The following is a 26,564-nucleotide window of genomic DNA, read 5'->3' on the forward strand; positions in this document are numbered from 1 at the left end:
GTTAGAGGGATTAGCGGGTATAATATGTAGGAGTATGGGGGTAGGGTGTGGGTGGGATTGTGTTCAGTGCAGCCTCAATGGGCCGAAGGGCCTCTTTCTGCACTGTAGGTTCTATGGTTCTTACCTAAAAGCCCCTTAAATGCCCCTATCGTATCTGCCTACATCACAAGCCCTGGCAGCACGTTCCAGACACAGATTTGATTTATTATTGACACATGTATAAGTATACAGCGAAAAGTATTGCTTCTTGCGCGCTATACAGATAAAGCATACTGTTCAAAGAGTACGCAGGAGAGAAGGAAAGGAGAGAGTGCAATATGTAGTGTTACAGTCATAGCTAGAGTGTAGGTAAAGATCAGCTTAATGTGAGGTAGGTCCATTCGAAAGTAGCAGGAGAAAAAGCTGTTCTTCAGTCAGTTGGTACATGACCTCAGACTTTTGTACCTTTTTCCCAACAGAAGAAAGTGGAAGAATGTCCGGGGTGCGCTGGGAACTTGACTGTGCCAAATACAAAATTGAATCTTTTACCTACTCCAGACGGAGGCAGGTACCTCTGGAACAATCTGCACACCTTCCCATAGCTCAGACTGTTTCAATTACACTGAACCGTCAGAGCTAAAATGCAGCAGCCGGTTTAAAGTTTATTTATTAGTGTCCCAAATAGGTTTACATTAACACTGCAACGAAGTTACTGTGAAAATTCCCTAGTCACCACACTCTGGCGCCTGTTCGGGTACACTGAGGGAGAATTTAGCATGACCAATGCATCCTAAACTGCATGTCTTTCCGACTGTGGGAGGAAGCCGGAGCATCCAGAGGAAACCCATGCAGACACGGGGAGAACGTGCAGATTCCACAGACAGTGACCCAATCCGGGAATCGAACCCAGGTCCCTGGTGCTGTGAGGCAGCAGTACTAGCCACTGTGCCACCGTGCTATAGACCATAGTTTGAGGATAAGGGGTAAGCCTTTTAGAACTGAGGTGAGGTGAAATCTCTTCACCCAGAGGGTGGTGAATGTGTGGAATTCACTCCCACAGAAAGTAGTTGAGGCCAAAACGTTGTCTGATTTCAGGAAGAAATTAGATATCACTCTTGGGGCTAAAGGGATCAAGGGATATGGGGGCGGGGGGTGGGGAGGAGGGGAAATCAGGATATTGGATTTGATGATCAAAATGAATGGCGGAGCAGGCTGGAAGGGCCGAATGGCCTCCTTCTGCTTTCTATGAGAGCAGAGAGAGATTCCTTGTTCCAGGTCAAGCATCACACCAGAACGGGAGATTATTTCTTTTTAAAAGTTGCAGAAGTGTTATCGTGGACATGAACTGGGAGCTCATTAAGCTGGTTTCCTCCCGCGCTATTCTCGAGGAGTGTGAATCGCTGAGTTATCAGGTGTTGGTGGAGGTGTCACAGACTCCAGTTCCGAGATTAGCCCGAGTGAGCTCATGAGTGGATTCCCATGGGAAACTTGCCAGCAGGGTTTCACATGCCCGAGATGCTGGGGAATTGGTCGATAGCCATCGCTTTGTTTCCACCCCGGTGTGTGTGTGTGTGTGTGTGTGTGTGTGTGGGGGGGGGGGGGAGACGGACTGCCACCCAGCCCTCCATCTCCCTGACTCAGCAACAGTTCCGGAGAAACTTTATCGCTGTTCTCAGGTTCCAGGTATGATGCTGGAAGGTTCCAGGTTTGATTCCCTGCGAGGACACACGGAGAATTAAAAGCAGGGACTTTCCAATCCCCAAATTACAGACATCAAACCGCCCCCCTCCAATAACACTAGGAGAATGTAATCTGGCTCAGTGTAGTGGTGCCCCAGGTAAAGAAATGCCCCAATAATCGACAAAGCTGGAGGATAGGAAACAGCTGGAGCGCGAGAGATTTGAAAAAACATCTGAAAAAACTGTTTCATTTTTATTTGTATTCACAGATTCCCTACAACGGCAGAAGAGGCCATCGAGTCTGCACCCACCCAATAACTTTACGTATTTACCTCTCTAACCTCTACATCCTGGGACACTAAGGGGCAATTTAGTATGGCCAATCCTAAACTGCACATCTTGGAACACTAAGGGTAACTGGGCGCTCCGATTTCCCCCCACAGTCCAAACCCGTGCAGGTTAGGTGGATTGGCCGTGCTAAATTGACCGCAGTGTCGGGGGGATTAACAGGACGCATAAGGATTGCAGGGATAGGACCTGGGTGGGATTGTGGGGGTTACAGACTCAACGGGCCGAGTGGACTCCTGTACTGTAAGGATTTTATGATTTTATCATTTAGCATGGCCAATCCACCTAACCTGTACATCTTTGGACTGTGGGAGGATACCCACGCAGACATGGGGAGAACGTGCAGATGCCACACAGACAGTGACCCAAGCCAGGAATCGAACCCAGATCCCTGGCGCTGTGAGGTTTATTTCAAAACAAACTCCCAGCTTTGAGTTGAAGCAGCAGGGCTATGACACTTTCCAATATCATGCATTCTCCGTGTGTTACTGACAGGACACATCCCAAACCCAACTGTTGCTCTGTCTGCAGCGGTTATAAGTCTCACAATACCAGGTTAAAGTCCAACAGGTTTATTTGGTAGCAAAAGCCACCAGCTTTCGGACCACTTGCTGCTCCTTCGTCCTCCGAAAGCTAGTGGCGTTTACTACTAAATAAACCACTTGGACTTTAACCTGGCGTTGTGAGACTTCTGACTGTGTTTACCCCAGTCCAACACCAGCATCTCCACATCATGCAGCAATTATAGCAGATGTCATAATTTTTATTCTCTCCCTTGACGCGCCTCAGCCCCCCCCCATACATGAAGAAGCATCTGACGTTTCTCCTGCACTAAATCTGTACCAAGAAAGATTTTTCATACTTTATAAATATAAAAGAGGCAAGATTACTCCCTGTTAATCTTAGCACCAGCGAACGTGGGTGGTACCCTGAGAGTGAGTGCTGACCCCATTCAAACCAGACTCGGCACAGAAACAACCCACTGCTTACTCACACAGGCTCAAACCCGGCTGCAGAGAGAGAGAGACACATAGCTGAGGGAGCGCCGCACTGTCAGAGGGTCAGCGCCGAGGGAGCGCCGCACTGTCAGAGGGTCAGCGCCGAGGGAGCGCCGCACTGTCAGAGGGTCAGCGCCGAGGGAGCGCCGCACTGTCAGAGGGTCAGCGCCGAGGGAGCGCCGCACTGTCAGAGGGTCAGCGCCGAGGGAGCGCCGCACTGTCAGAGGGTCAGCGCTGAGGGAGCGCCGCACTGTCAGAGGGTCAGCGCTGAGGGAGCGCCGCACTGTCAGAGGGTCAGCGCTGAGGGAGCGCCGCACTGTCAGAGGGTCAGCGCTGAGGGAGCGCCGCACTGTCAGAGGGTCAGCGCTGAGGGAGCGCCGCACTGTCAGAGGGTCAGCGCTGAGGGAGCGCCGCACTGTCAGAGGGTCAGCGCTGAGGGAGCGCCGCACTGTCAGAGGGTCAGCGCTGAGGGAGCGCCGCACTGTCAGAGGGTCAGCGCTGAGGGAGCGCCGCACTGTCAGAGGGTCAGCGCTGAGGGAGCGCCGCACTGTCAGAGGGTCAGCGCTGAGGGAGCGCCGCACTGTCAGAGGGTCAGCGCTGAGGGAGCGCCGCACTGTCAGAGGGTCAGCGCTGAGGGAGCGCCGCACTGTCAGAGGGTCAGCGCTGAGGGAGCGCCGCACTGTCAGAGGGTCAGCGCTGAGGGAGCGCCGCACTGTCAGAGGGTCAGCGCTGAGGGAGCGCCGCACTGTCAGAGGGTCAGCGCTGAGGGAGCGCCGCACTGTCAGAGGTGCTCATGTATCGAACGATACATTCACCCAAGTTGGCAGCTGCTACTTGGCAGATGTAAAACATAAAAATTCCAGAATAACATATCTCCCAGTGCCCAAAGCCAATATTCATCTTTTTAAGAAATTCATATATGGGATATGGGTGTCACTGGCTGGACACCCACTGACTCTGTCTACACTTCCCGCTGCCTCGGTAAAGCAGCCGGCATAATCAAGGACCCCACGTACCCCCTTCTTCCTTTGGTCATGTACCGACCGACTCAAAAACAGCTTCTTCCCTGCTGCTGTCAGACTTTTGAATGGACCTACCTCGCATTAAGTTGATCTTTCTCTACACCCTAGCTATGACTGTAACACTACATTCTGCACTCTCTCCTTTCCTTCTCCCCTATGTACATATGAACAGTGTACTTTTATCTATATAGCATGCAAAAACAATTCTTTTCACTGTTTCCCAATACACAGTTGAGGACTGTGGTCTGTACTTGTTGGAGTTTAGAAGGACGAGGGGGGATCTTATTGAAACTTACAGGATGCTGTGAGGCCCGGATAGAGTGGATGTGGAGAGGATGTTTCCACTAGTAGGAAAAACTAGAACCAGAGGGCACAACCTCAGGCTAAAGGGACGATCCTTTAAAACAGAGATGAGGAGGAATTTCTTCAGCCAGAGAGTGGGGAATCTGTGGAACTCTTTGCTGGAGAAGCGGCCGGGTCACTGAGTGGGTTTAAGACAGAGATGGATAGGTTCTTGGTTAATAAGGGGGTCAGGGGTTATGGGGAAAAGGCAGGAGAATGGGGATGAGAAAAGTGTCAGCCATGATTGAATGGGGGAGCAGACTCGATGGGCCGAGTGGCCTAATTCTGCCCCTATGTCTTATGGCCTGTCAACTGAGACGATCTTTGTATTCTGGTGAGAAATGGAGATAGATCGGTTCTTGATTAAACAGGGGTTATGGGGAAACGACAAGAGAATGGGGTTGAGAAACTTATCAGCTGTGACTGAATGGGGGAGCAGACTCGATGGGCCGAGTGGCCTAATTCAGCTCCTATGTCTTATGCGACAATAATAAATCAAATCAGACTGCATGTTGTATCGTACCTGCTGCCATTGCGGATATAACCAGCCGGACATTCGAGAACACACTCCCCCTGGTGAAGCACAAAGGACTCCTTGGGGCTGTTGTCGGTGGGGTTTGAGCAGAACTCCTTGGTGACGCATCGCCAGCCTCCATACTTGTAGGTGCCCGGCGGGCAGCTGCGTAGGCACTGGCCCTCGTGGTAGTAGTTCTGACACGCCATGCAAGCCCTGTTGTTATTCAGTGCAGTGCAGCCACCCAGACACTCCTCGTGGCAGCACTCATTCCTGTCGTTACAGGCCCGTTTCCCACAAGCTTTCGGGCACACTGCAAAACACAAAACACACACACACAAAGATCAGATCATGTTTTACACTCATGCACAATAATCTGCATTTATACGGCTTCTTTAACATCCTGGAGTACAGCGCAGGAGTAGCAGGAGACAAAATCTGATATCTCACACAAGGAGATAGTCAAAAGCAGAAAGTGTTGGTAAATCTCAGCGTGTCTGATAGCCTCCTCCCATCCGCTGACCCCATCTAGACTTCCCGCTGCCTCAGAAAAGTAGCCATTAATTGGACAATCAAGGGCCTTAAGAAAGCCTCTACTTTCTCAGCACACTAAGGAAATTTGGCATGTCCGTAACGACTCTCACCAACTTTTACAGACGCACCATAGAAAGCATTCTTTCTGGTTGTATCACAGCTTGGTATGGGCTCCTGTTCTGCCCAAGATCGCAAGGAACTACAAAAGGTCATGAGTGTAGCCCAATCCATCACGCAAACCAGCCTCCCATCCGCTGCCTCTGTCTACACTTCCCGCTGCCTCGGAAAAGCAGCCAGCATAATCAAGGACCCCACACACCCCGGTGTACCTACACCACACGGACTGCAGCGGTTCACCACCACCCTCCCTAGGGGTAATGAGGGATGGGCAACAATTCCTGGCCTTGCCACCAAGGTCCACATTCCAGGGACTAACCTCCTAACGGCACAGTTCTCATCAAATGTCGAAAGCAAGATTAGAACACATGGAATGTACGTGTGAAAGCTTCACTGTGACATGTCCTGTGGCAATCATCTACATGAATGAATAGAATAGAATCCCTACAGTGCAGGAGGAGGCCATTTGGCCCATCTGGTTGGCACCCACTCTCCGACAAAGGATCTCACCCAGGCCCTATCCCCATAACCTCATGTATTTAGTCCACTAACCTACCTAATCTGTACATCTTTGGACACTAAGGGCCAATTTAGCATGGCCAATCTGCTTAACCTGCATATCTTCGGAAGGAAACCAGAGCTCCTGGAAGAAACACACGCAGACGTGGGGAGAATGTGCAGACTCCACACGGTGACCCAAGCCGGGAATTGAACCCGGGTCCCTGATGCTGTGAGGCAGCAGTGCTAACCTCAATGACCACCATCCCCTTGTGCCACACTCGATCCTGGATCATTCCTGGCAGCCAGGCCTTCACTTGCCTGAGGCCCGATCTCCGGAATTCCCTTCCTGAACCCTCTCCACCCCTTTCTCCCTCCCTCCTTCTCCTCCTCAAAACCACTTAAGAACCCACTTCTCTGCCCGGGCATTTGGTCACCTGTCCTCACGTGGGCCTGGTGCCACATTGATGTAGATGGCGACACGTCATGATACTTCATTACCTGAAAGCGGCTATATAAATGTAAAGAGTTATTGTTGGCTCTGCAGGGATTAATGGCCCTGACTGTTTAAAGGCCTCTGCAAAAACTTGGAGAAGAGATTGGGGTAATCAAGTGACGCCTCATTTCCCTTTTAGTAGTTCGTGAGATACTCAACTATTTGTCAATCTAAAGCGGTGTTTATGTTGAAATTAGGCTTGCTGAGCACGGTGTTTTATACAGGACATACAGTCCTGAAGCATGCAATTTGGTGGAGTGAAAGCATAATTACAGTTATATGCTCAGGTACATACTGTACCGTGTCCCACACCTGTGACACCCTGCAATGATGCCATTTAAAACAAAACATTTCCACTGCACTGTGTAGACAGCACCAAGGATAGAGCTCTGCCCAAGGCCACAAGAAACTACAAAGAGTCCTCACAGCGCCAGGAGACCTGGGTTCAATTCCCAGCTTGGGTCACTGTCTGTGCTGAGTGTGCATGCTCTCCCAGTGTCTGCGTGGGTTTCCTCCGGGTGCTCCAGTTTCCTCCCACAGTCTGAAAGACTGTGCTGGTTAGGGTGCATTGGCCATGCTAAATTCTCCTCTGGTGTACCCGAACGGGCACCCGAGTGTGACAACTAGGGGATTTTCACAGTAACTTCATTGCTCTGTTAATACAAGCCTTGTTTGTGACAAATGTATAAACTTTACTTTAAAGCGCCCGTCTCATAAACAGGAGATTGTGGCTTCGAATCTCAGCCATGCCTTTGTGTGTGCCACACTTTGTAGTTTCAGGACGGTGGCACAGTGGGTTAGCACTGCTGCCTCACAGCGCCAGGGACCTGGGTTCAATTCCTGGCTTGGGTCACTGTCTGTGCGCAGTCTGCACGTTCTCCCTGTGTCTGCGTGGGTTTCCTCCCACAATTGTGCAGGTTAGGCGCATCGAACCCGGCTCCCTGGCGCTGTGAGGCAGCAGTGTTAACCAGTGTGCCACTGAGAACTTAGCCTCGCAGAGTATTCCTGTATTCGAATACGCTGAACGATAGCATCAATGTGGTGATGCCAGCGTTGGACTGGGGTAAACACAGTAAGAAGTCTCACAACACCAGGTTAAAGTCCAGCAGGTTTATTTGATGGTAAATCCATAAGCTTTCGGAACACGCTGTTCCTTCGTCAGGTGAGCGGAGAGAACAGAACTCTCTACTCACCTGATGAAGGAACAGCGTTCCGAAAGCTAGTGGCGTTTACTATCAAATAAACCTGTTGGTCTTTAACCTGGTGTTGTGAGGCTTCTTACTGAGTGACAGTACAGCGCTGGACCTCAGCAGGTCAAAGCATGAGGGAAGCAAGGAGTTTATTCTGCTTCTGAACATTGCCAGTTCGTTTTAATTGAAAAATGGAGCAATTCAACAACGCCCAGCAACCACCAGTTAATTTAAACTTCCTCTACTCCAAACCCCACCCCCACACCACAACAATTACCAGCTTTAAACAGCTAACAATATAACAGAAAATGTACAGTGTCCACAACAATAAATCATCTGTGTTAATTTAACAGTAACAACCGCAATCAGCAGTGCAATTTAGCGAGAGTTGCTGGTGGAGAGAACCTCATGGGGCTTCAGTCGCCCACTAATGGGCTCAGCAGGGACAGCCGGCAAAGAGAATGGACCAGGTTCAGGTCCACATCACTGACCATACATCAGAGTGGCAGTAACTACCTGAGACAGACCTGAGTAATCATCATTCGCTAACCAAACTGTGCTAGTAAAGATCTTTGGGATTGGATACTGCGGCGGCGCGGGCTTGTTGGGCCGAAGGGCCTGTTTCCCGTGCTGGGTTGTTCTTTGTTCTTGAAGAAGAACAAGTCCAATAAGAGCTGGCTCACCTGACCCACGAGGCCCGAGGGAGCGTGGCGAAATGTGGAGATGGGGGCGAGTGAGGGAGCGTGGGGAAATGTGGCGATGGAGGCGAGTGAGGGGGCGTGGTGAAATGCGGAGATGGAGGAGATGAGTGAGGGAGCGTGGTGACATGTGGAGATGGAGGAGACGTCTGAGGGAACGTGGTGACATATGGAGATGGAGGAGACGTCTGAGGGAGCGTGGTGAAATCCAGAGATGGAGGAGACGTCTGAGGGAGCGTGGTGAAATGTAGAGATGGAAGAGATGTCTGAGGGAGCGTGGTGAAATGACCCTGCACTGTGCGGCAGCAGTGCTAACCGCTGTGCTACCATGCTTTTGACAGGAGCAACTTAAAAGGATTCCCAAAATTGATTCCTCGATAAAACACTTCGTCTCAAAAAACCATACAGTGCACTCAGTGACCACACATCAAACCGTTTCACGAGCTGTAAAACACTTTGGGTTATGGAGAGGATGTGAAAGGCGCTATAGTAACTCAAGTTATTTCTTTAGCTGACAGAGGGATATATCTACATATCCCGGTCATTGTGTCAGCAAGAGGAGCAGATCTACATTTGATTAGCGCCTGATCACCTGCTTTGGAGTAATAGATTTGGAGACCCAATTGCCTGAGCCTCTCGTTTCCCTCTGCCTTCAGTGTAGGAAAGAAGGATAAAAGAGTGGCCCACCCTCAACAGGTTCAGGAGTGTCCATGGCCCCTGCTTGATGCGCCCCTGACAGATGGGGCAATAGTGCCAGGCTCCCCCAATGAGCCTGTGGGAGACAGCAAACTGTTGTGGACGGAGAAAGAATGGCTACAACAGTGATTTAGCAACAATAATGGCAATAGAGGCTTTAAAATGGCCACTCTGACTGAGAGCTAAGCATGCTGGGAATTTTGGTCAACCTATAGATTAAAACCAGATGCACTTGCAAAGAAGCTCTGGTCTGGGAGCGGTGATCTGAAGCTTCCCAGATAAGGGAAGTTGTTTACATTAACTGATGACATTATTCTGGCTGCATTTGATTGGCCTAATCGAACGATGAAATTGGGGGCTTCTGATCAATTATTGGCTGGATGACAGAGAATCTTCCAGAAGCGAGTGAAGAATTGTGGATAGAGAAACATGTGAGCTTTTGTTTGGCAGTGATAACTCAAAGAGACTAACAAGACCTGTGCCCTGAAGGATGCTTCAGCAAAGAAGATAGATTCTACATTGAGGCTATTTCTTGGCCAAGGTTTTCCTAAATTCGGTAGTATTTATTTTCAGTTAAATAGTTAAAGTTATGTTTAAAGTTCAGTAAAGAGTTAATAAGTCACAACTGTTTATGTTTGAACTGGTACCAAAAGTGTTAAGTAAAGAAATAATTAAATTATTGTGCTTATTCATTAAAGTGGAATGCTTGGAAAGTGTTTAAATTAAATCTTTAGAACAATATGAAGAGTTTGGACACTCTTCTATGATGAAGAGTATCCAATCCGCAGACTCAGCGAAGGCCTATCCGCACTCAACACAGAGTCCGGGAAGAAAGTGCTTGGCTCTGGGGACTACGCATTCAGTCGGCAAGTAAACGTCATCAACTTTGACAGATGGTCCACTTTGGGTGGCATGGTTACGACCGCAGAGATGGTTGGATGGGTGGGTGGGCGGGCGCAGTAGGGGTACTGCGTTCCGTGGTGTGACATGGAGAGGGAGGGGGAGACGAATGGAGATGCTCGCTCTAGGCCACCTCGATTCCAAACACCCAAAGGTCAGCGGGACTCCTTTAAACAGCAGAGTGAAGTCAGCACAAAGTCAAGACACGTCACCGAGATCCTAAATTGACTTTTATTACGGACGAGCCTTCTGAGAAAATAAGCGCCGGTTCCAATGTAGGAATCACTCGTTTCAAAACGTACCCTCAACTCGAGAGCAATAATGGAGTGAAGAGTTTGCAGATATATTCCTTATAAGTGTATAAACTGATGTCTGATCAAGTATACAAGTAGGAGGAATAGACTGTACTACTGTATATATTTATAGATGGTCTATTTACACTCAGAGTCACTGGATGAAGGAATGATAGGCATTACAGTTCTCCCACTTAACTGCATTTCCTAACAAGGAATCTCTCTCCCATAGGAACAATCCTCTCCTGTTCCATCATAGCCGGTGCCAAATTCAAGGGGGGGATATGCCATCACGCTGAAATGTTGTGGTTTTGGCTCTCACCCTGCACCATGGCTAACTCCCCTGCTCATCAGCTGCAGCAGACAGCCATCAGCCCACCCTCCCTCTCTCTCTCAAATACATTTCCCACAAAAACTTGGGTCTCCTTTGTTCCTCCTGGGCTGGTCACGTTGGATTCGGCCGTTTGTGGGAGCTTGCTGAGGTCAGGCTGCCCAGCGCCATCGTCACAAGCCACTGGTCAGCCCTAAGGTACTCAACATTATGAAAAGGTGATGCGTCCGTTCCTCACAACGTCCAGGGCACGGCGGCACAGTGATTAGCACTGCTGCCCCACAGCGCCAGGGACCTGGGTTCGATCCCCGGCTTGGGTCACTGTCTGTGTGGAATCTGCACATTCTCCCCGTGTCTGCGTGGGTTTCCTCCCACAATCCAAAGGTGTGCAGGTTAGGTGGATTGGCCCTTAGTGTCCAAAGATGTATAGGTTAGGTGGATCAGTCGTGGGGTTTGGTTGGGGGGGGGGGGTGCGCCTAGGTAAGAGCTCTGTCAGAGAGTCAGTGCAGACTGAATGGGCCGAATGGCCTCTTTCTGCACCGTAGGCGTTCTATGCCTCCCCTCTCTCCTTCCTGATGCATCAAAGTACACAGGATCTATCCAACAACCCCAGAGGATACCTGGGCCAAACAAAATTGATGGAGGGTAGGGGGACACAAAGCGTCTTCAAAGGGGAAAGTCTTTTTTTTATATAAAGGAAGAACATTTTACAAAGAGGGGGAGAGGGGTGAAGGGGCTTGAAGAGGAAATTGTGAGTGTTTGAATGAGACTGAGAGGGTGAGGTGTGTTCACCTGGCATGACTGCTCACTCCCAGCAGAGGTCAGTGCAAGGCAATCTGGGGGAGAATCCCTGGCCAAGCCTCACCGAGTGGGGCTCACTCTTCACCCAAACCCAGCGAGGGGCAATCGGCTGGGAGGGGGGGGGGCCTTCGTCTGAGTGGGCCGCAAGATCGAAATCGGGCTTGTTCACCACGACTAAGATTAAATACATTTAATACCCGGCGAATATTTCATAATGGGTTATAGAAAATGCTCAGTAATTTACACATTCATAGATTCGATCAACTTCAAATGGTGAGAACAAAAGAAATATTGATGCTTTGGACGCAGGGCACAGCTCTCACAGGCAATGATGTGAGCCATCAGCGCACGCTTCACTCACCCCTTGCTCATTTCAATAGGGAAAAAAGCTCGGCGGATGGGAGTCAGCAGAACATGGCACCTTGCGCCTGGGCAACGATTAAAATGTCTTGTGGGGCCGCACTCAGAACCCAGATGGGCCCCCTCTGCTCTCCCCCCACCCACCAGGTGGCAGGTTGCCCACCCCACTGGCACAGACCGAGGCCGGTCAGCACTCAGACAAGACATACCGTCCATCGCACTCAGCCATTTCTGGCCCGACTGCAAAAGGCAACCATAGCAATTCCATAACAATCCCCACAGTGCAGGAGGCGGAGCCACTCGGCCCATCGAGTCTGCACCGACCACGATCCTCACCCAGGCCCCCATCTACGCAGCCCCCACCTATTTACCCTTCCAGTCCCCCTGACACTAGGGGGCAATTTAGCACGGCCAATGCACCCTAACCGGCACATCTTTCGGACTGTGGGAGGAAACCCACTCAGACACGGGGAGAATGTGCAAACTCCACATAGACAGTCACCCAAGGCTGGAATTGGCTCCATCTCTCCTTCCATCCTCCTCTCCCCATCTCCCTCTCCCTCTCTCCTTCCCTGTCTCCCTCACTCTCCCTCCCCCTTCTTCCTTCCCCTCCTCGCTCACTCTCTCCCCCCCACCTCTTTCCCCTCCTCGCTCTCACTCTCTCTCCCCCCCTACCTCCCTCACCCTATCCTCCTTCCCCCATCCTTTAGGCTGTTCTCTGATCCAGCCTGTGGTCACCTGTCCCAAATATTCCCTTCCATGGCCCGTGTGACACGCCTTGCGGCAACTTGCTAGTTTAACAGTGCAGTAGAAGTGAGTTGTGTCGAGGTGTTAAGACTAAGATGTGAGGCAGTAAACGCCACATCTCTGCCAGCTTGTTCAACAGACTCACGTAGATCACTGAAAAGACATTCGCCGTTGATACCAGACTGAAATAAGTGCCTGTCCCATTGAAGAGCCCTGGTGTAGGTTAGGGTGGATTGGCCATGCTAAATTCTCCCTCCGTGAACCCAAACAGCCGCTGGAACGTGTCTTTTATCTTCTCTGTGCACGTCTTTCGGACGGTGGGAGGGAACCGATGCAGCCAGAAGAAACCTACGCAGACATGGGGAGAATGTGCAAACTCCACACAGACAGTGACCCAAGGTCAGGAATCGAACCCGGGTCCCTGGCGCTGAGGCAGCAGTGCTAACCACTGTGCCACCGTGTCTACTGGCCTGATCTTCCCCCATTACGCTCCATCAATCCATTCCCCACACTCTCCCAACAACCCCCACCCAAAACTGCTCTTGAAATATTTACTCAATTTTCACACAGGAGGTAGGGTAGGTTCTGCGTTTGACACTGTGACGACCCGCAGTCAAACCTGTCCCACGGCTCCGAGTGACAATGTTTAACGTGCTGACCCTTTAGCAGTGACCGTCCCAGAACAGGAGACAACCGTTCCCCATACGCTCCATCAAAACCTTCCCCAACTTTACAAAGCTTAACACCTCTCCCCCGACCTATCAATCCTCTCCCTCATTTTCCCCCACAGTAACCGCATTTCCAAATCACTCACTCGACATGAAACACTCTGAGACGGAGACACTCACATAGGAAATACTAATCTGATCGTTGTTCGCACTGACCAAGGACTAACTGGAAAGGTGAAATGAAAATCTTGGGGGTCACTCTGCTGGACAGTGCAGAAGGAGGCCATTCAGCCCATCAAGTCTCATTCAGCAGTTTAGATCGGAGTTGAGGAAGAACTTCTTCACTCAAAGGGTGGTGAGTCTCTGGAATTCTCTGCCCGTTGAAGTGGTGGAGGCTACCTCGCTAAATATATTTAAGTCACGGGTAGATAGGTTTCTGATAGACAACGGGAATTAAGGGTGATGGGGAGAAAGCAGGAAAGTGGAACTGATCCACTTCAGATCAGCCATGATCTTATTGAATGGCGGGGCAGGCTCGAAGGGCTGGATGGCCGACTCCTGCTCCTATTTCTTATGTGAGTCTGCACAAGTCTGAGGTCACATACCAACCGACTCAAGAACAGCTTCTTCCCTGCTGCTGTCAGACTTTTGAATGGACCTACCTCGCATTAAGTTGATCTTTCCCTACAGCCTAGATATGGCTGTAACACTACATTCTACACTCTCTCCTTCTCTACGAATGGTAAGCTTTGTCTATATAGCGCACAAGAAACAATACTTTATGTTAATACATATGAGAATAATAAATCAAATAAGATAAAATAGAAATGGACAGACCGCACACATAATTGGGGTAAATTTAAAGACAAAATAGATTTTAAATTGGCCAAGGGGTATGGGTGAGGGGTGTGTGTGTGTGTGTGTGTGTGTGGGGTGGGGGTCGTTGTGCGAGGTGCGGGGGTGGAAGGGGGTGTGGGGGCAGGAGCTAGCCGAGTTTCGGTCAGTCTAACGTATCCTGTTAGCAGGAAGGGTTAAGCGGGGAGGGGATGGGGATTGGGGGGGACGGGGACGGGGATTGGGGGGGACGGGGATTGGGGGGGACGGGGACGGGGATTGGGGGGGACGGGGGCTGGGGGGGACGGGGACGGGGATTGGGGGGGACGGGGACGGGGATTGGGGGGGACGGGGGCTGGGGGGGATGGGGATTGGGGGTGACGGGGACGGGGATTGGGGGGGACGGGGATTGGGGGGGACGGGGGCTGGGGGGGACGGGGGCTGGGGGGGACGGGGGCTGGGGGGGACGGGGGCTGGGGGGGACGGGGGCTGGGGGGGACGGGGGCTGGGGGGACGGGGGCTGGGGGGGACGGGGGCTGGGGGGGACGGGGGCTGGGGGGGACGGGGACGGGGGGGACGGGGTGCCACTCCAGCCTCCCTCTGCCGAGCTACCGCACCAAGGTTGTTTTTCACCTTTTTGAGGAGAAACCAGCCTCGTCAGCGAGAGGCCCCCTTCCTCCTCCCCCCCCCCCGCCCCCCACCCCCACACCCACTTACCCGCCCCCAAAATGTTTGCAAGGATGAATCACTGCTGCCTTCTGTTCAGCTCCAGTCTCTTACCCCACCCCCCCCACCTCCTTCCCTCTCTCTGTCTTTGTCCACCACCACCCCCCCCCACTCCCTCCAACAACCCACCCACCCACCCTCTTTTTTGTTTGGAAACGCGAAACCAGCCTTTCCTTTCGATGCTGTGTAAACCATTCCACAGGGGCCGCCAGTATCTCAATCTCCCCCCACCTCACTTCTCTTCGACGACCAGAGAAAAAGAGACGCATCCCTGCCACAGGCTCCCCCCCCCCCCACCCCCTCCCCCACTTTGCCCGATCGGCGGGTAAAATCGTTATGCCGATTGTCCTCGAGAGAGAGAGAGAGAGAGAAAGCGCGAGACATCCAGATCCAGCGCGCGCGCACACAGAGAGGTGCATTGCAGAAGTGTGCGTTTCAGATAATCGCACACAGCTTTCATGTCACCCGGCTAATCACTTGTCTGGGTTTGCAAAGGCTGATTTTTATTTTGGTGGTGGTGGCGGGGGGAGTGGAAGCCTGAGCGGGGGTTAAGCAAGGATGGTGTGAGTGACGTTCGATCACACATATACTGAAGTTGTTTTTCTGCCTCCCTCCCCCCCCCATAGCAGGAGGCCCCTCTCTGGCTCTCGGGGCACTCTCTCAGCAGCCTCACTGCTGCTAACTGGAGCCCATGTGACTATTCCGAGTTGTTTATTGTGCCTGTAGTAAAGTCACGTGGGCCGTTACCCGCCGCCCCCCCCCCCTTTCCAACGGATGCACAAACAACAAGGACCAACGGCTACCCTGAACAAGGCTGCCTGCCTACCTTGCCTGATGCTCCCTGCTTTTCCCCCACCGCCAATTACCCCCCCCCCCTCAACGCACTCGGAACGAAGAGCTCTCGTTAGAAAAGCTTCCTCTCCTCTCCTCCCTCCCGCCGCCTCACAAGGGATGGAACGTCTCCCCTTCTCTCCGATTTATCTTAAAAGCAGGAATACATGAAAGGGAGACGATTCTATCAGCGAAAGGATGCTGCTCCGGTCCGGGCGACAGGAATCCACCCCACATGTTCCAGCGTGCCCGTCACAAATAATTCACTCACACTCAGCCCCCCCTCTCCCTCACACACACTCAGCCCCCCCTCTCCCTCAGCCCCCCCTCTCCCTCACACACACTCAGCCCCCTCCCCCTCTCCCCCTCACACACACTCAGCCCCCCTCCCCCTCTCACACACTCAGCCCCCCTCCCCCTCACACACACTCAGCCCCCCTCCCCCTCACACACACTCAGCCCCCCTCCCCCTCACACACACTCAGCCCCCCTCCCCCTCTCCCCCTCACACACACTCAGCCCCCTCCCCCTCTCCCCCTCACACACACTCAGCCCCCCTCCCCCTCTCCCCCTCACACACACTCAGCCCCCTCCCCCTCTCCCCCTCACACACACTCAGCCCCCCTCCCCCTCTCCCCCTCACACACACTCAGCCCCCCTCCCCCTCTCCCCCTCACACACACTCAGCCCCCCTCCCCCTCTCTCACACACTCAGCCCCCCTCCCCCTCTCACACACACACTCAGCCCCCCCTCCCTCACACACACACTCAGCCCCCCCTCTCCCTCGCACACACTCAGCCCCCCTCTCCCTCGCACACACTCAGCCCCCCTCTCCCTCGCACACACTCAGCCCCCCCTCTCCCTCGCACACACTCAGCCCCCCTCTCCCTCGCACACAGTCAGCCCCCCCTCTCCCTCGCACACACTCAGCCCCCCCCTCCCTCGCACACACTCAGCCCCCCCTCTCCCTCGCACACACTCAGCCCCCCCTCTCCCTCGCACACACTCAGCCCCCCCTCTCCCTCGCACACACTCAGCCCCCCTCTCCCTCGCACACACTCACAGCTCTATAATCTTTATAAACTGGTGCACTCCGACACTGCTGGGACGGCAAAACAGATCCAGTTCACAGTACCTCCCCCCACAGTGCCTTCCATCCTCCACCCCCCCACCCCACCCCCCATCCCATTCCACAGACATTTGGAATTTTTACTAAAAAGCTCCTACAGGATGAGGCAAAGATGTGCCAAAAGCACGGATGCTGAGCGCACTGGGTGGCACTCCCCCTTCCTCACTGTAACCTTCCCCCCCCACCCTCACACTGACCCCCCACCTTCTCCTCCCACCCTCTCCCCAAACCAGCCTCCCATCCATTGACTCTGTCTACACTTCCCACTGCCTCGGAAAAGCAGCCAGCATAATCCAGGCCTCCACTCACCCCGGACATTCTCTCTTCCACCTTCTTCCATCGGGAAAACAATACAAAAGTCTGAGGTCACGTACCAACCGACTCGAGAACAGCTTCTTCCCTGCTGCCATCAGGCTTGGGATGGCACGGTGGCACAGTGGTTCGTGCTGCTGCCTCATAGCGCCAGGGTCTTGGGTTCGACTCCCACTCGGGTCACTGTCTGTGTGGAATCTGCACGTTCTCCCCATGTCTGCATGGGTTTTCTCCAGGTGCTCCGGTTTCCTCCCACACTTGCGGATTAGGTGGATTGATCCGAACAGATGCTGCAGTGTGGCAACTAGGGGATTTTCACAGTAACTTCACTGCAGTGTTAATGTACTTGTGACACTAATAGATAAACTTTTATAACGGAGCCAGCTGTGAGAAGATGCCATTCCTTCATCTCATGCTTTTTGTAAAGCTCTGAAAGTCCCAGGGCTCTCAACAGCTAAAGCACTTTGTGAAGGACGTAGAGGAGGCAGCAGCCAATTTCTACACAGCAAGCTCCCACCATTAGCAGGAGTGGGTGTGTGGGCCAAAAGGCAGGGGAGGGCCCAAATGTGAGAGAAAGGCAGTCTCCCCCAGAGCCAGAGAAAGGCAGGACCCCTCTCAGAACGAGAGAGAGAGAGGCAGGCCCCCCCAAAGTGAGAGAAAGAGGTGGGACACACCCAGAGCGAGACAGAGGTGCCCCCCTGCCCCCCCCAAGAGCGAGGCAGGGTAACCCCCTACTTCCGCCCCCAGAGAGAGGGGGATGGGTCCACCCAGAGTAAGACAGAGACCAGTCCCCCCAGAACGAGAGAGAGGCAAGTCCCCAAGAGTGAGGGGGAGGGCCCTGAGAGCAAGAGGGGCGTCAAGAGCAAATGGGGGGCAGGGAGGGCATGAGCAACAGGGGAGTTACCCTGATAATGTGGGGAGCTGAGACCAAGGGGTGGGGACAGAGTGCAGGAGGGAAGTCCAGAGCTCGTGGCACTGGTCAGTGAAGGCGCAGCGACCAATGGTGCAGTGATTACAACGGAGAGTGAGCAGATGCATTGTAAAAATCAGTGTGATCCCAAAGTGAAATATATCGAGAGGGAATCGAACTATCCGCTGTCCGGGCACAGTATGGGGAGGGCAGACAGAGCTCCTGGGAGATTCCCTCCAGCAGCACGTCGCAGAGGAGGGATGAGGAAGGTGTTGTATCTCAGGGCCTCTCTGCTAAAGGTGGGCTGCCACAGCTCTCACTCCTGCAAACACACGACCGAGGCATCAGTCCCTTTCCCCAGGCGACGATGAGCATCAGCAACTGAGGTGGAACGGTGAGAGTGGGCTACAACAGACACGAGCAGGAAACTAGCAGCTCACACAACCCAGAGAGCGATGGGAGAAAGTCAAGATTCCTTGCAGAAAGGAGTCATTAGGGAAGGAATAAATCCATCGCCTCGATTTCTTCTGTACTCGTTAAATTAACATTACAGAGCGTAACAATTCTACTGTTCCTGCTCTCTATTCCCCCTTCCATAGGCAACTAATCAGTCTTCCAAACTACTGTACCTATCCCCGGGATAATTCGAGAATGTGTAATTGGTACAGTGCAAGGTAAAACAGTGCAGATTGTAAATCGTACAGGACCAGTCTCTTTGTATTTCTTTCCATGTACTATCCCAGGTTGGGGGGCAATGGGGAATTATACCTCCAAGTGGATTTTCTCCCCCCTTACAGTCAGAGGTTTACAGCCATGGAAACAGGCCCTTCAGCCCAACTTGTCCATGCCCACCTTTTTTTTTAAATACCCCTAAGCTAATTCCAATTGCCCGCATTTGGCCCATATTCCTCTATATCTATCTTACCCCATGTAACTGTCTAAATGCTTTTTAAAAGACAACATTGTACCTGCCTCTACTACCAGCTCTGGCAGCTTGTTCCAGACACTCATCACCCTCTGTGTGAAAAAATTGCCCCTCTGGATCCTTTGTATTTTGCCCCTCTCACCTTAAACCTCTGCCCTCTAGTTTTAGACCACCCTACCTTTAGGAAAAAATGTTGACCATCTAGCTGATCTGCACCCCTCATTATTTCATAGACCTCGATAAGATCATCCCTCAGCCTCCTACACTCCAGAGAAAAAAGTCCCAGTCTATCCAGCCTCTCCTTATAACCCAAACCATCAAGGCCCAGTAGCATCCTAGTAAACCTTTTCTGCACTCACTCCAGTTTAGTAATATCCTTTCTACTGTAGAGTGACCAGAACTGCACACAGTATTCCAAGTGTGGCCTTACCAATGTCTTGTACAACTTCAACAAGACGCCCCAGCTCCTGTATTCAATGTTCTGACCAATGAAACCAAGCATGCTGAATGCCTTCTTCACCACTCTGTCCACCTGCGACTCCACTTTCAAGGAGCTATGAACCTGTACCCCTAGATCTCTTTGTCCTGTAACTCTCCCCATTGCCCTACCATTAACTGAGTAAGTCCTACCCTGGTTCAATCGACCAAAATGCATCACCTCGCATTTATCTAAATTAAACTCCGTCTGCCATTCGTCAGCCCACTGGCCCAATTGATCAAGATCCCGTTGCAATATAAGATAACCTTCTTCACTGTCCACTATGCCACCAATCTTGGTGTCATCTGCAAACTTACTAACCATGCCTCCAGTATTCTCATCCAAATCATTAATATAAGTGACAAATAACAGTGGACCCAGCATTGATCCCTGAGGCACACTGCTGGTCACAGGCCTCCAGTTTGAAAAACAACTCTCTACAACCACCCTCTGGCTTCTGTCAAGAAGCCAATTTTGTATACATTTAGCTACCTCACCCTGGATCCCGTGAGATTTAACCTTATGCAACAACCTACCATGCAGCATTTTCTCATTTGGAGAGAGTGCAGAATGTAATGTTACAGTCATCGCTAGGGTGCAGAGAAAGATCAACTTAATGCGAGGTAGGTCCATTCAAAAGTCTGACAGCAGCAGGGGAGAAGCTGTTCTTGATTCGGTTGGTACGTGACCTCAGACTTTTGTATCTTTTTGCCGACGGAAGGTGGTGGAAAAGAACACTCCTCACTGGAGAAATGGCATCACCAAAAAGTTTATTTTTTAAAGTTTATTTATTAGTCATAAATAGGCTTATATTAACACAGTAACGAAGTGAAAATTGCCTAGTTACGACACTCCGGCGCCTGTTCGGGTACACTGAGGAAGAATTCAGCATGGCCAACGCACCCTAACCAGCACGTCTTTCCGACTGTGGGAGGAAACCGGAGCAAACCCGTGCAGACACGGAGAGAATGTGCAGACTCCACAGACGGTGACCCAAGCCGGGAATCGAACCCAGGTCCCTGGCGCTGTGGAGCAGCGGTGCCAACCACTGTGCCACCAAAGGAAACACAAGTCAAAGACTCCTGTTTATAAGTTGCCTTTTACAACATCAAGACATCCCTAAGCACCCTGCATTCCGTGAAGGGCCTTCCCTTTTCAACAAGTGTGTTCACTGCTCTAACGCAGGAAGCATGGCAGCCATTCTTGCAGAGCAAGATCCCATCAACAGAAATATAACAGTGCCTAGATAATGGGTGTTGATCAAGATTGAATATTAGTTGATGGGAGATTTGATCGAGGTGTTCAAAATCAGGAGGGACCTGGAGAGAGTAGATAGGGAGAAACGGTTCCCATCGGAGGGATCAGGAACCGGGGGGCACAGATTGAAGGTAAAAAGGGAGAGAGAGACTATGTGAAACTTTTTCCACATGGTAACTAGGATCAGGAATGTGGGGCAGATTCAATCCAAGCCTTCATAAAGGGAATTAGATTGTTATCTGAAAAGGAAGAAGGTGGAGGGTGATGGGGAGAATGTGGAAGAGCAGAACCAGGTGAACTGCTCACCCGGAGTGCTAGCACAGACACAACGGGCCGAAGGGCCCCCCTCTGTGCCGTAACCATTGGAAGATCAAATGGTAAATATTGGGCAAGACCCCGGGGAGGAGTTCCCAGCTCTTTGCAACTGCAAAGGGTACCTTTCACCCCCACGAGGGGTCAATCACTGCCTCGGTTTACTACAGCGATGGACAATTGGGGCTGGGTGAGTGGGCCACACAAGAGACCCTCCTTCATCCCAGTGGGAACAAGATTGAAATCGGGCTTGTTCACTAGTTGTGATCCCCATGGTTAGTGAACGGGGACCCGGGTTCGATCCTGGCCTCAGGTCTCTGTCTGCGTGGAGTCTGCACATTCTCCCCATGTCTGTGTGGGTTTTCTCCGGGTGCTCCGGTTTCCTCCCACAGTCCGAAAGACGTGCGGGTTAGGTTGATTGGCTGTGCTAAAATTACCCCTTACAGCCAGGGGAACTAGAATGTTGTGGGAGTAGGACCTGGGTGGGATTATGGTCGGTGCAGACTCAATGGGCCAAATGGCCTCCTTCTGCATTGTAGGGATTTGACAATTCTATGAATAAGATTCAATTCATTTAATACGTGCCAAATGGATGGCAGGATGGCACAGTGGTTAGCACTGCTGCCTCACAATGCCAGGGAACCCAGGTTCAATTCCTGGCTTGGGTCACTGTCTGTGACCCAAGAGGTTGCACGTTCTCCCCATGTCTGTGTGGGTTTCCTCCAGGCGCTCCAGTTTCCTCCCACAGTCCAAAAGCCGTGCTGGTTAGGGTGGATCAGCCGTGTTAAATTGACCATGGTGCCAGGGGGATTGGGAGCATGGGGTTATGGAAATAGGGCCTGGATGGGATCGTGGTCAGCGCTGACTCAATGGGCCGAATGGCCTGTAGCGACTCTATTCTACGATTCAAATATTTCATAACGTGTTACAGAAAATGCTTAATCATTTATTAATAGGACAATCGATATTAAAAACAAAAGAAATATTGACTCTTTGGACGCAGAGGGAGCGCATGGCTCTCACAGTCAATGTTGAGGACAATCAGCACACACCTCACTTGCCCTCGCTTTACGTCACACTGGGAGGGAAAAAACTACATGGGAGGGAGTCAGCGGAATATGTTAACCTGCGCCTGGGACAATGGTCAACACAATGTCTAGTGGGGGGGGCTGCACTCAGATCCCAGATAGGCCGCATGCGGCCCCCCCCAGGCTGTCCAGCACCTCCTGAGAGCGCAACGCTCCCTGCCTTCCACATTTCTAATCTCAGTGCTTGAGATCCCATCGCTTCACAAGTCTTCATCTGAAAGTGGCCACCCCAAGGAGCGCACTCTCTCACAGGAAGGAGTATTCTTCCACATCAGTCAGGATTCAAATACACCACCCCCAACTCCCTGCCCCAAAATTTTACAAAGTCCAAACAGTAACCTGAGAGAAACAACAGCTTGGAGATAAAAGTTCACCTCACGGTGGTACTCAAGAGTCACAGAGATGTCTACAGCACGCAAACAGGCCCTTCGGCCCAATGCATCCATGCCGACCAGGCTTTCCAAACAGAACTAGTCCCGTATCCCTCTAAACTTTTCCCATGCACGTACCTGTCCATCAAGGGTAGACACCAATGTCATCTCATTCAGGCTACAGAATCCCTAACCTGCAGGAGGCCATTCAGCCCGTCGAGTCTGCATCAACTCTCCGACAGAGCCTCTTACCCAGACCAACCCTTCCAACCCAGCCCCGTGACCCAATGCGTTTACCTTGCTGATCCCCCCAGCTTGCACACCTTGTGGCAATCATGTCCTCAATTTTATTTATTTATTACTGCCGCAAGTAGGCTTACATTAACACTGCAATGACGTTATTGTGAAAATCGCCTAGTTGCCACCCTCCGGCGCCTGTTCGGGTACACCGAGGGAGAATTTAGCACGGCCAACGCACCCTAACCAGCACGTCTTTCCGACTGTGGGGTAAACCGGAGGAAACACAGGCAGACACGGGGAGAATGTGCACAAAGAGTCACCCAAGCCAAGAATCGAACCCAGGTCCCTGGCGCCGGGAGGCAGCAGTGCTAACCCACTGTGCCACCACAATCTTCACCTCAACCTTCCCAGCAGTGCTGGCATCCTTTCCCGTGACAGTCTCTATTCTACACGAGGTACTGGTCCCTACCGTTCCGCACCGCGCGTAATCAAGTTTCAGCTCAGCGCGTCAGGTTCACGGCAACGTCCAACACATCACCACCCCCGGCCGTCTCCGCATCCAACTATGTCCCGCGCGGATGCAACTCCCAGCCTGAGTTTACAAGGGGGAAAGCAGGTGGGAGATGCCGGTGTTTCTCCGCTCCCAGGGGGGGAGGGGGGGGGGGGGGTGACTGAGGACAACAGCAACATTCCAGCTCAGATCACCTGACACGTCACAGGCCACAAGGTAGACCTTGGACTCACCTGGCTGGTACAGCTCAGCATCTCGTGATGAGGGGGGTGGGGGGTGGGTGAGAGTGTGGAAACGTTGCAATAAACATTTACCAGCCTCTGTCCTCACCCATTAAGCAGTTATTCATTCACTGACCCTTGGCGTTGTGTCACACACTACACTGTGACAGCTGTTAGGTACACACACACACATTGATACGGTGAATATAATGGATTGTGTCCTTGTTTCTGTCAGGTACAGACGCGGCACTGCTACCTCACAGTACCAGGGACCCAGGTTCGATTCCCAGCTCGGGTCACTGTGTGAAGTTGGCACATTCTCTCCATATCTGTGTGGGTTTCCTCCGGGTGCTCCGGTTTCCTCCCACAGTCCAAAGATGTGCGGGTTCGGTTGATTGGCCATGCTAAATTGCCCCTTGGTGTTCCGGGATGCGTAGATTAGAGGGACTAGCAGATTAATTATGTGGGTCGCCAGAGTAAGGGTCTGGGTGGGATTGTGGTCAGTGCAGACTTGATGGGCTGAACGGCCTCCTTCTGCACTGTAGGGATTCTGTGATTGTATGAAAACCTGCAGAAAGGCAGAGACGGAAATAAAATCGGAGCTCATGACACCACCACCCCCCCTCCCACCCACCAGCTTTCCCCTCCCAAATGGTGATGCAGAGACCTCGTCATGGCTAAACCAGACAGCGCCAAGGGTGGCACAGTGGGTTAGCACTGCTGCCACACAGAACCAGGGACCCGGGTTCGATTCCTGGCTGGGATCACTGTCTGTGTGGAGTCTGCACATTCTCCCCGTGTCTGCATGGGTTTCCTCCGGTTTGCTCCCACAGTCCACAGACGTGCCGGTTCGGGGTTGATTGGCTATGCTACATTGCTCCTTAGTCAGGGCGATTACAGGAATAGGGTTTGGGTGGAATTGTTGTCGGCACAGCCTTGATGGGCCGAATGGCCTCCTTCTACACTGTAGGATTCTAATGGTTCCTGACTGTCCCCTTTCTCCTCCTGAACGCCCCTCTCCTCTCCTGGCCTCTCTTCCTCCTCAAAAACCTTCCATCAGATTTTTAACCCTACATGATCTAAGATGGTGCTGGAATGTGGCGACTTCTTGTGAGCTGCCCCCAGCACACTCCCTCATTCTACCTTCAATTCTCGTTCTGTGGTTTTAAAACTTTAACTCTAACAAACTCTCCAACAATGCCCGCTGCTTTGGAAAAAGCAGCCAGCACAATTAAAGATCCCAGGCATCCCGGACATTCTCTCTTCCACCTTCTTCCATCAGGGAAAAGCCTGAGGTCACGTACCAACCAACTCAAGAACAGCTTCTTCCCTGCTGCTGTCAGACTTTTGAATGGACCTACCTCGCATTAAGTTGATCTTTCTCTACACCCTAGCTATGACTGTAACACTACATTCTGCCCTCTCTCCTTTCCTTCTCCCCCATGTACTTTATGAACAGTATGCTTTGTCTATATAGCGCGCAAGAAACAATACTTTTCACTGTATGTTAATGCATCAGCTTTCGTACTGTAGGGATTCTATGAGACAACAATAAAAATCAAATCAAAATCTCAACTCCTTTCCAAAGCCTGACAAGCATTCTCCCCCATTTGGGAGGCTCCCAGTGTGGATGCAGAGCCTGGCTGTGCTGCCACTAGCAGCCAAATAGCGTCACAAGGAGTCCACAGCTGCCAGTGCAGAGGGGGAGGTAGATTCTCCGCAGGATTGTAACCGGAAACTGCCAGGAGATGAACAGGGACAGCAGGGAGGATCCCGAGGGACAGAGAGAAAAACAAACAAAGGGGCTGACGGCCTTTCCCTGCGATGAGGGGTGGGCGCCTGGTTGGTTCAGAGTGTAGTTACCGACCACCTCCGCACAAGCGCACGCAGGCCAGCCTCCATCTCAGCTCCCAGCCCCACCTTCAACCTTGCAGGGAGCACAGAGTGCGGAGCGTGTTCAATTATTCATCACCCTGCTCTGCATTAAAAGCCACTTCATTGCTAAACAGTTAATTCAAAGTTACTAATGTCCCCATTCACACAAACTCCCTGGAGCAAAGACTTCCGCTCTGGCGGGGGTAACCAACATCGGAAACATGTCCAGTCGCAGAGCGCTGCCATCAGACTCTAAAACAAACGTAACCCCTTGAACCCCCTATCCCTCAGCCACCGTCTCCCCTGTGTAGTAACCTGGTGTTGTGAGGCTTCTTACTCTGGTCACCCCCCTCCCACAGTCAGTGCAGTCAGGCAGTGGGCCAGGGTGGTCTTCCTACTAGCGCTTCTCATTAACTGGAGAGGGTTTAAAATCTCTGCAACCTGTGTGCTTCTTACTGCCGCTCGATTCCTGCCTATCCCAAAAAGCTTATTACCACAGCGCGGGGTCTCTCACACACAGCTCCCCTGTATTGGGGGTGGGGGGCTGATTAATCATAGACTCAGAGAATCCCCACAGCATAGAAGGAGGCCATTCAGCCCAATGGGGTCTGTACCCACCACATCCCACCCAGGCCGTATTCCCGTAACCCCACACGTTTACCCTGCTAATCACCAACCCCCCCCCCCCGCACTGGTCACTGTGCAGAGTCAGCATGTTCTCCCCGTGTCTGTGTGGGTCTCCTCCAGTTTCCTCCTACACTCCAAAGATGTGCAGGTTAGGTGGATTGGCCGTGATAAATTGACCCTTAGTGTCAGGGGGACCAGCAGGGTAAATATCTGGGATTAGGGGAGTGGGGTCTGGGTGGGATTGTGGTCGGTGCAGACTCGATGGGCTGAATGGCCTCTTTCTGTACTGTAGGGATTCTATGACTACATTCTGCACCCTCTCCTTTCCTTCTTTTAAGTTTATTTATTAGTGTCACAAGTAGGCTTATATTAACACAGCAATGAAGTTACTGTGTACTCCCATATGTACTCTTTGAATGGTATGCTTTGTCCGTACAGCGCGCAAGAGACAATACTTTTCATTGTATCCCAGTACACGTGACAGTAATAAATCCAATGGGAAGTTTCTCCCTCGCCGCACTGTGCTGACTCCTTACGAATTCAAATTCCTCTTATCAATTCTCGCCTCTCTTCAGAGGGTACGTCGCCAGTTTATAAACAGGCCCAGCACTCTCTGTTCACACTGCTGAAGGTCTGAATCAAGGTCAAAGCTTGCAGAGATTAGATTCGGACAAAAAACACATGTATCCTGGCGCCAATACCCCC

The 26,564-nt window shown here is 51.9% G+C and overlaps 1 protein-coding gene across 1 annotated transcript in view; it reads right to left on the reverse strand.

Annotated features, from left to right (window-relative positions):
• The window catches only part of igf1ra (insulin-like growth factor 1a receptor), a 185,485-nt gene that overhangs the window by 44,367 nt on the left and 114,554 nt on the right, over window positions 1-26,564 (reverse strand). The window contains exon 3 of the mRNA XM_080216101.1: window positions 4,892-5,195. Within this exon, the coding sequence (XP_080072227.1) occupies window positions 4,892-5,195 (304 nt within the window). The remainder of the gene's footprint in view (window positions 1-4,891; window positions 5,196-26,564) is intronic.

This window comes from Carcharhinus amblyrhynchos, chromosome 32, assembly GCF_965287045.1.
Source record: "Carcharhinus amblyrhynchos chromosome 32, sCarAmb.v2.hapA, whole genome shotgun sequence".
NCBI lineage: Eukaryota > Metazoa > Chordata > Chondrichthyes > Carcharhiniformes > Carcharhinidae > Carcharhinus > Carcharhinus amblyrhynchos.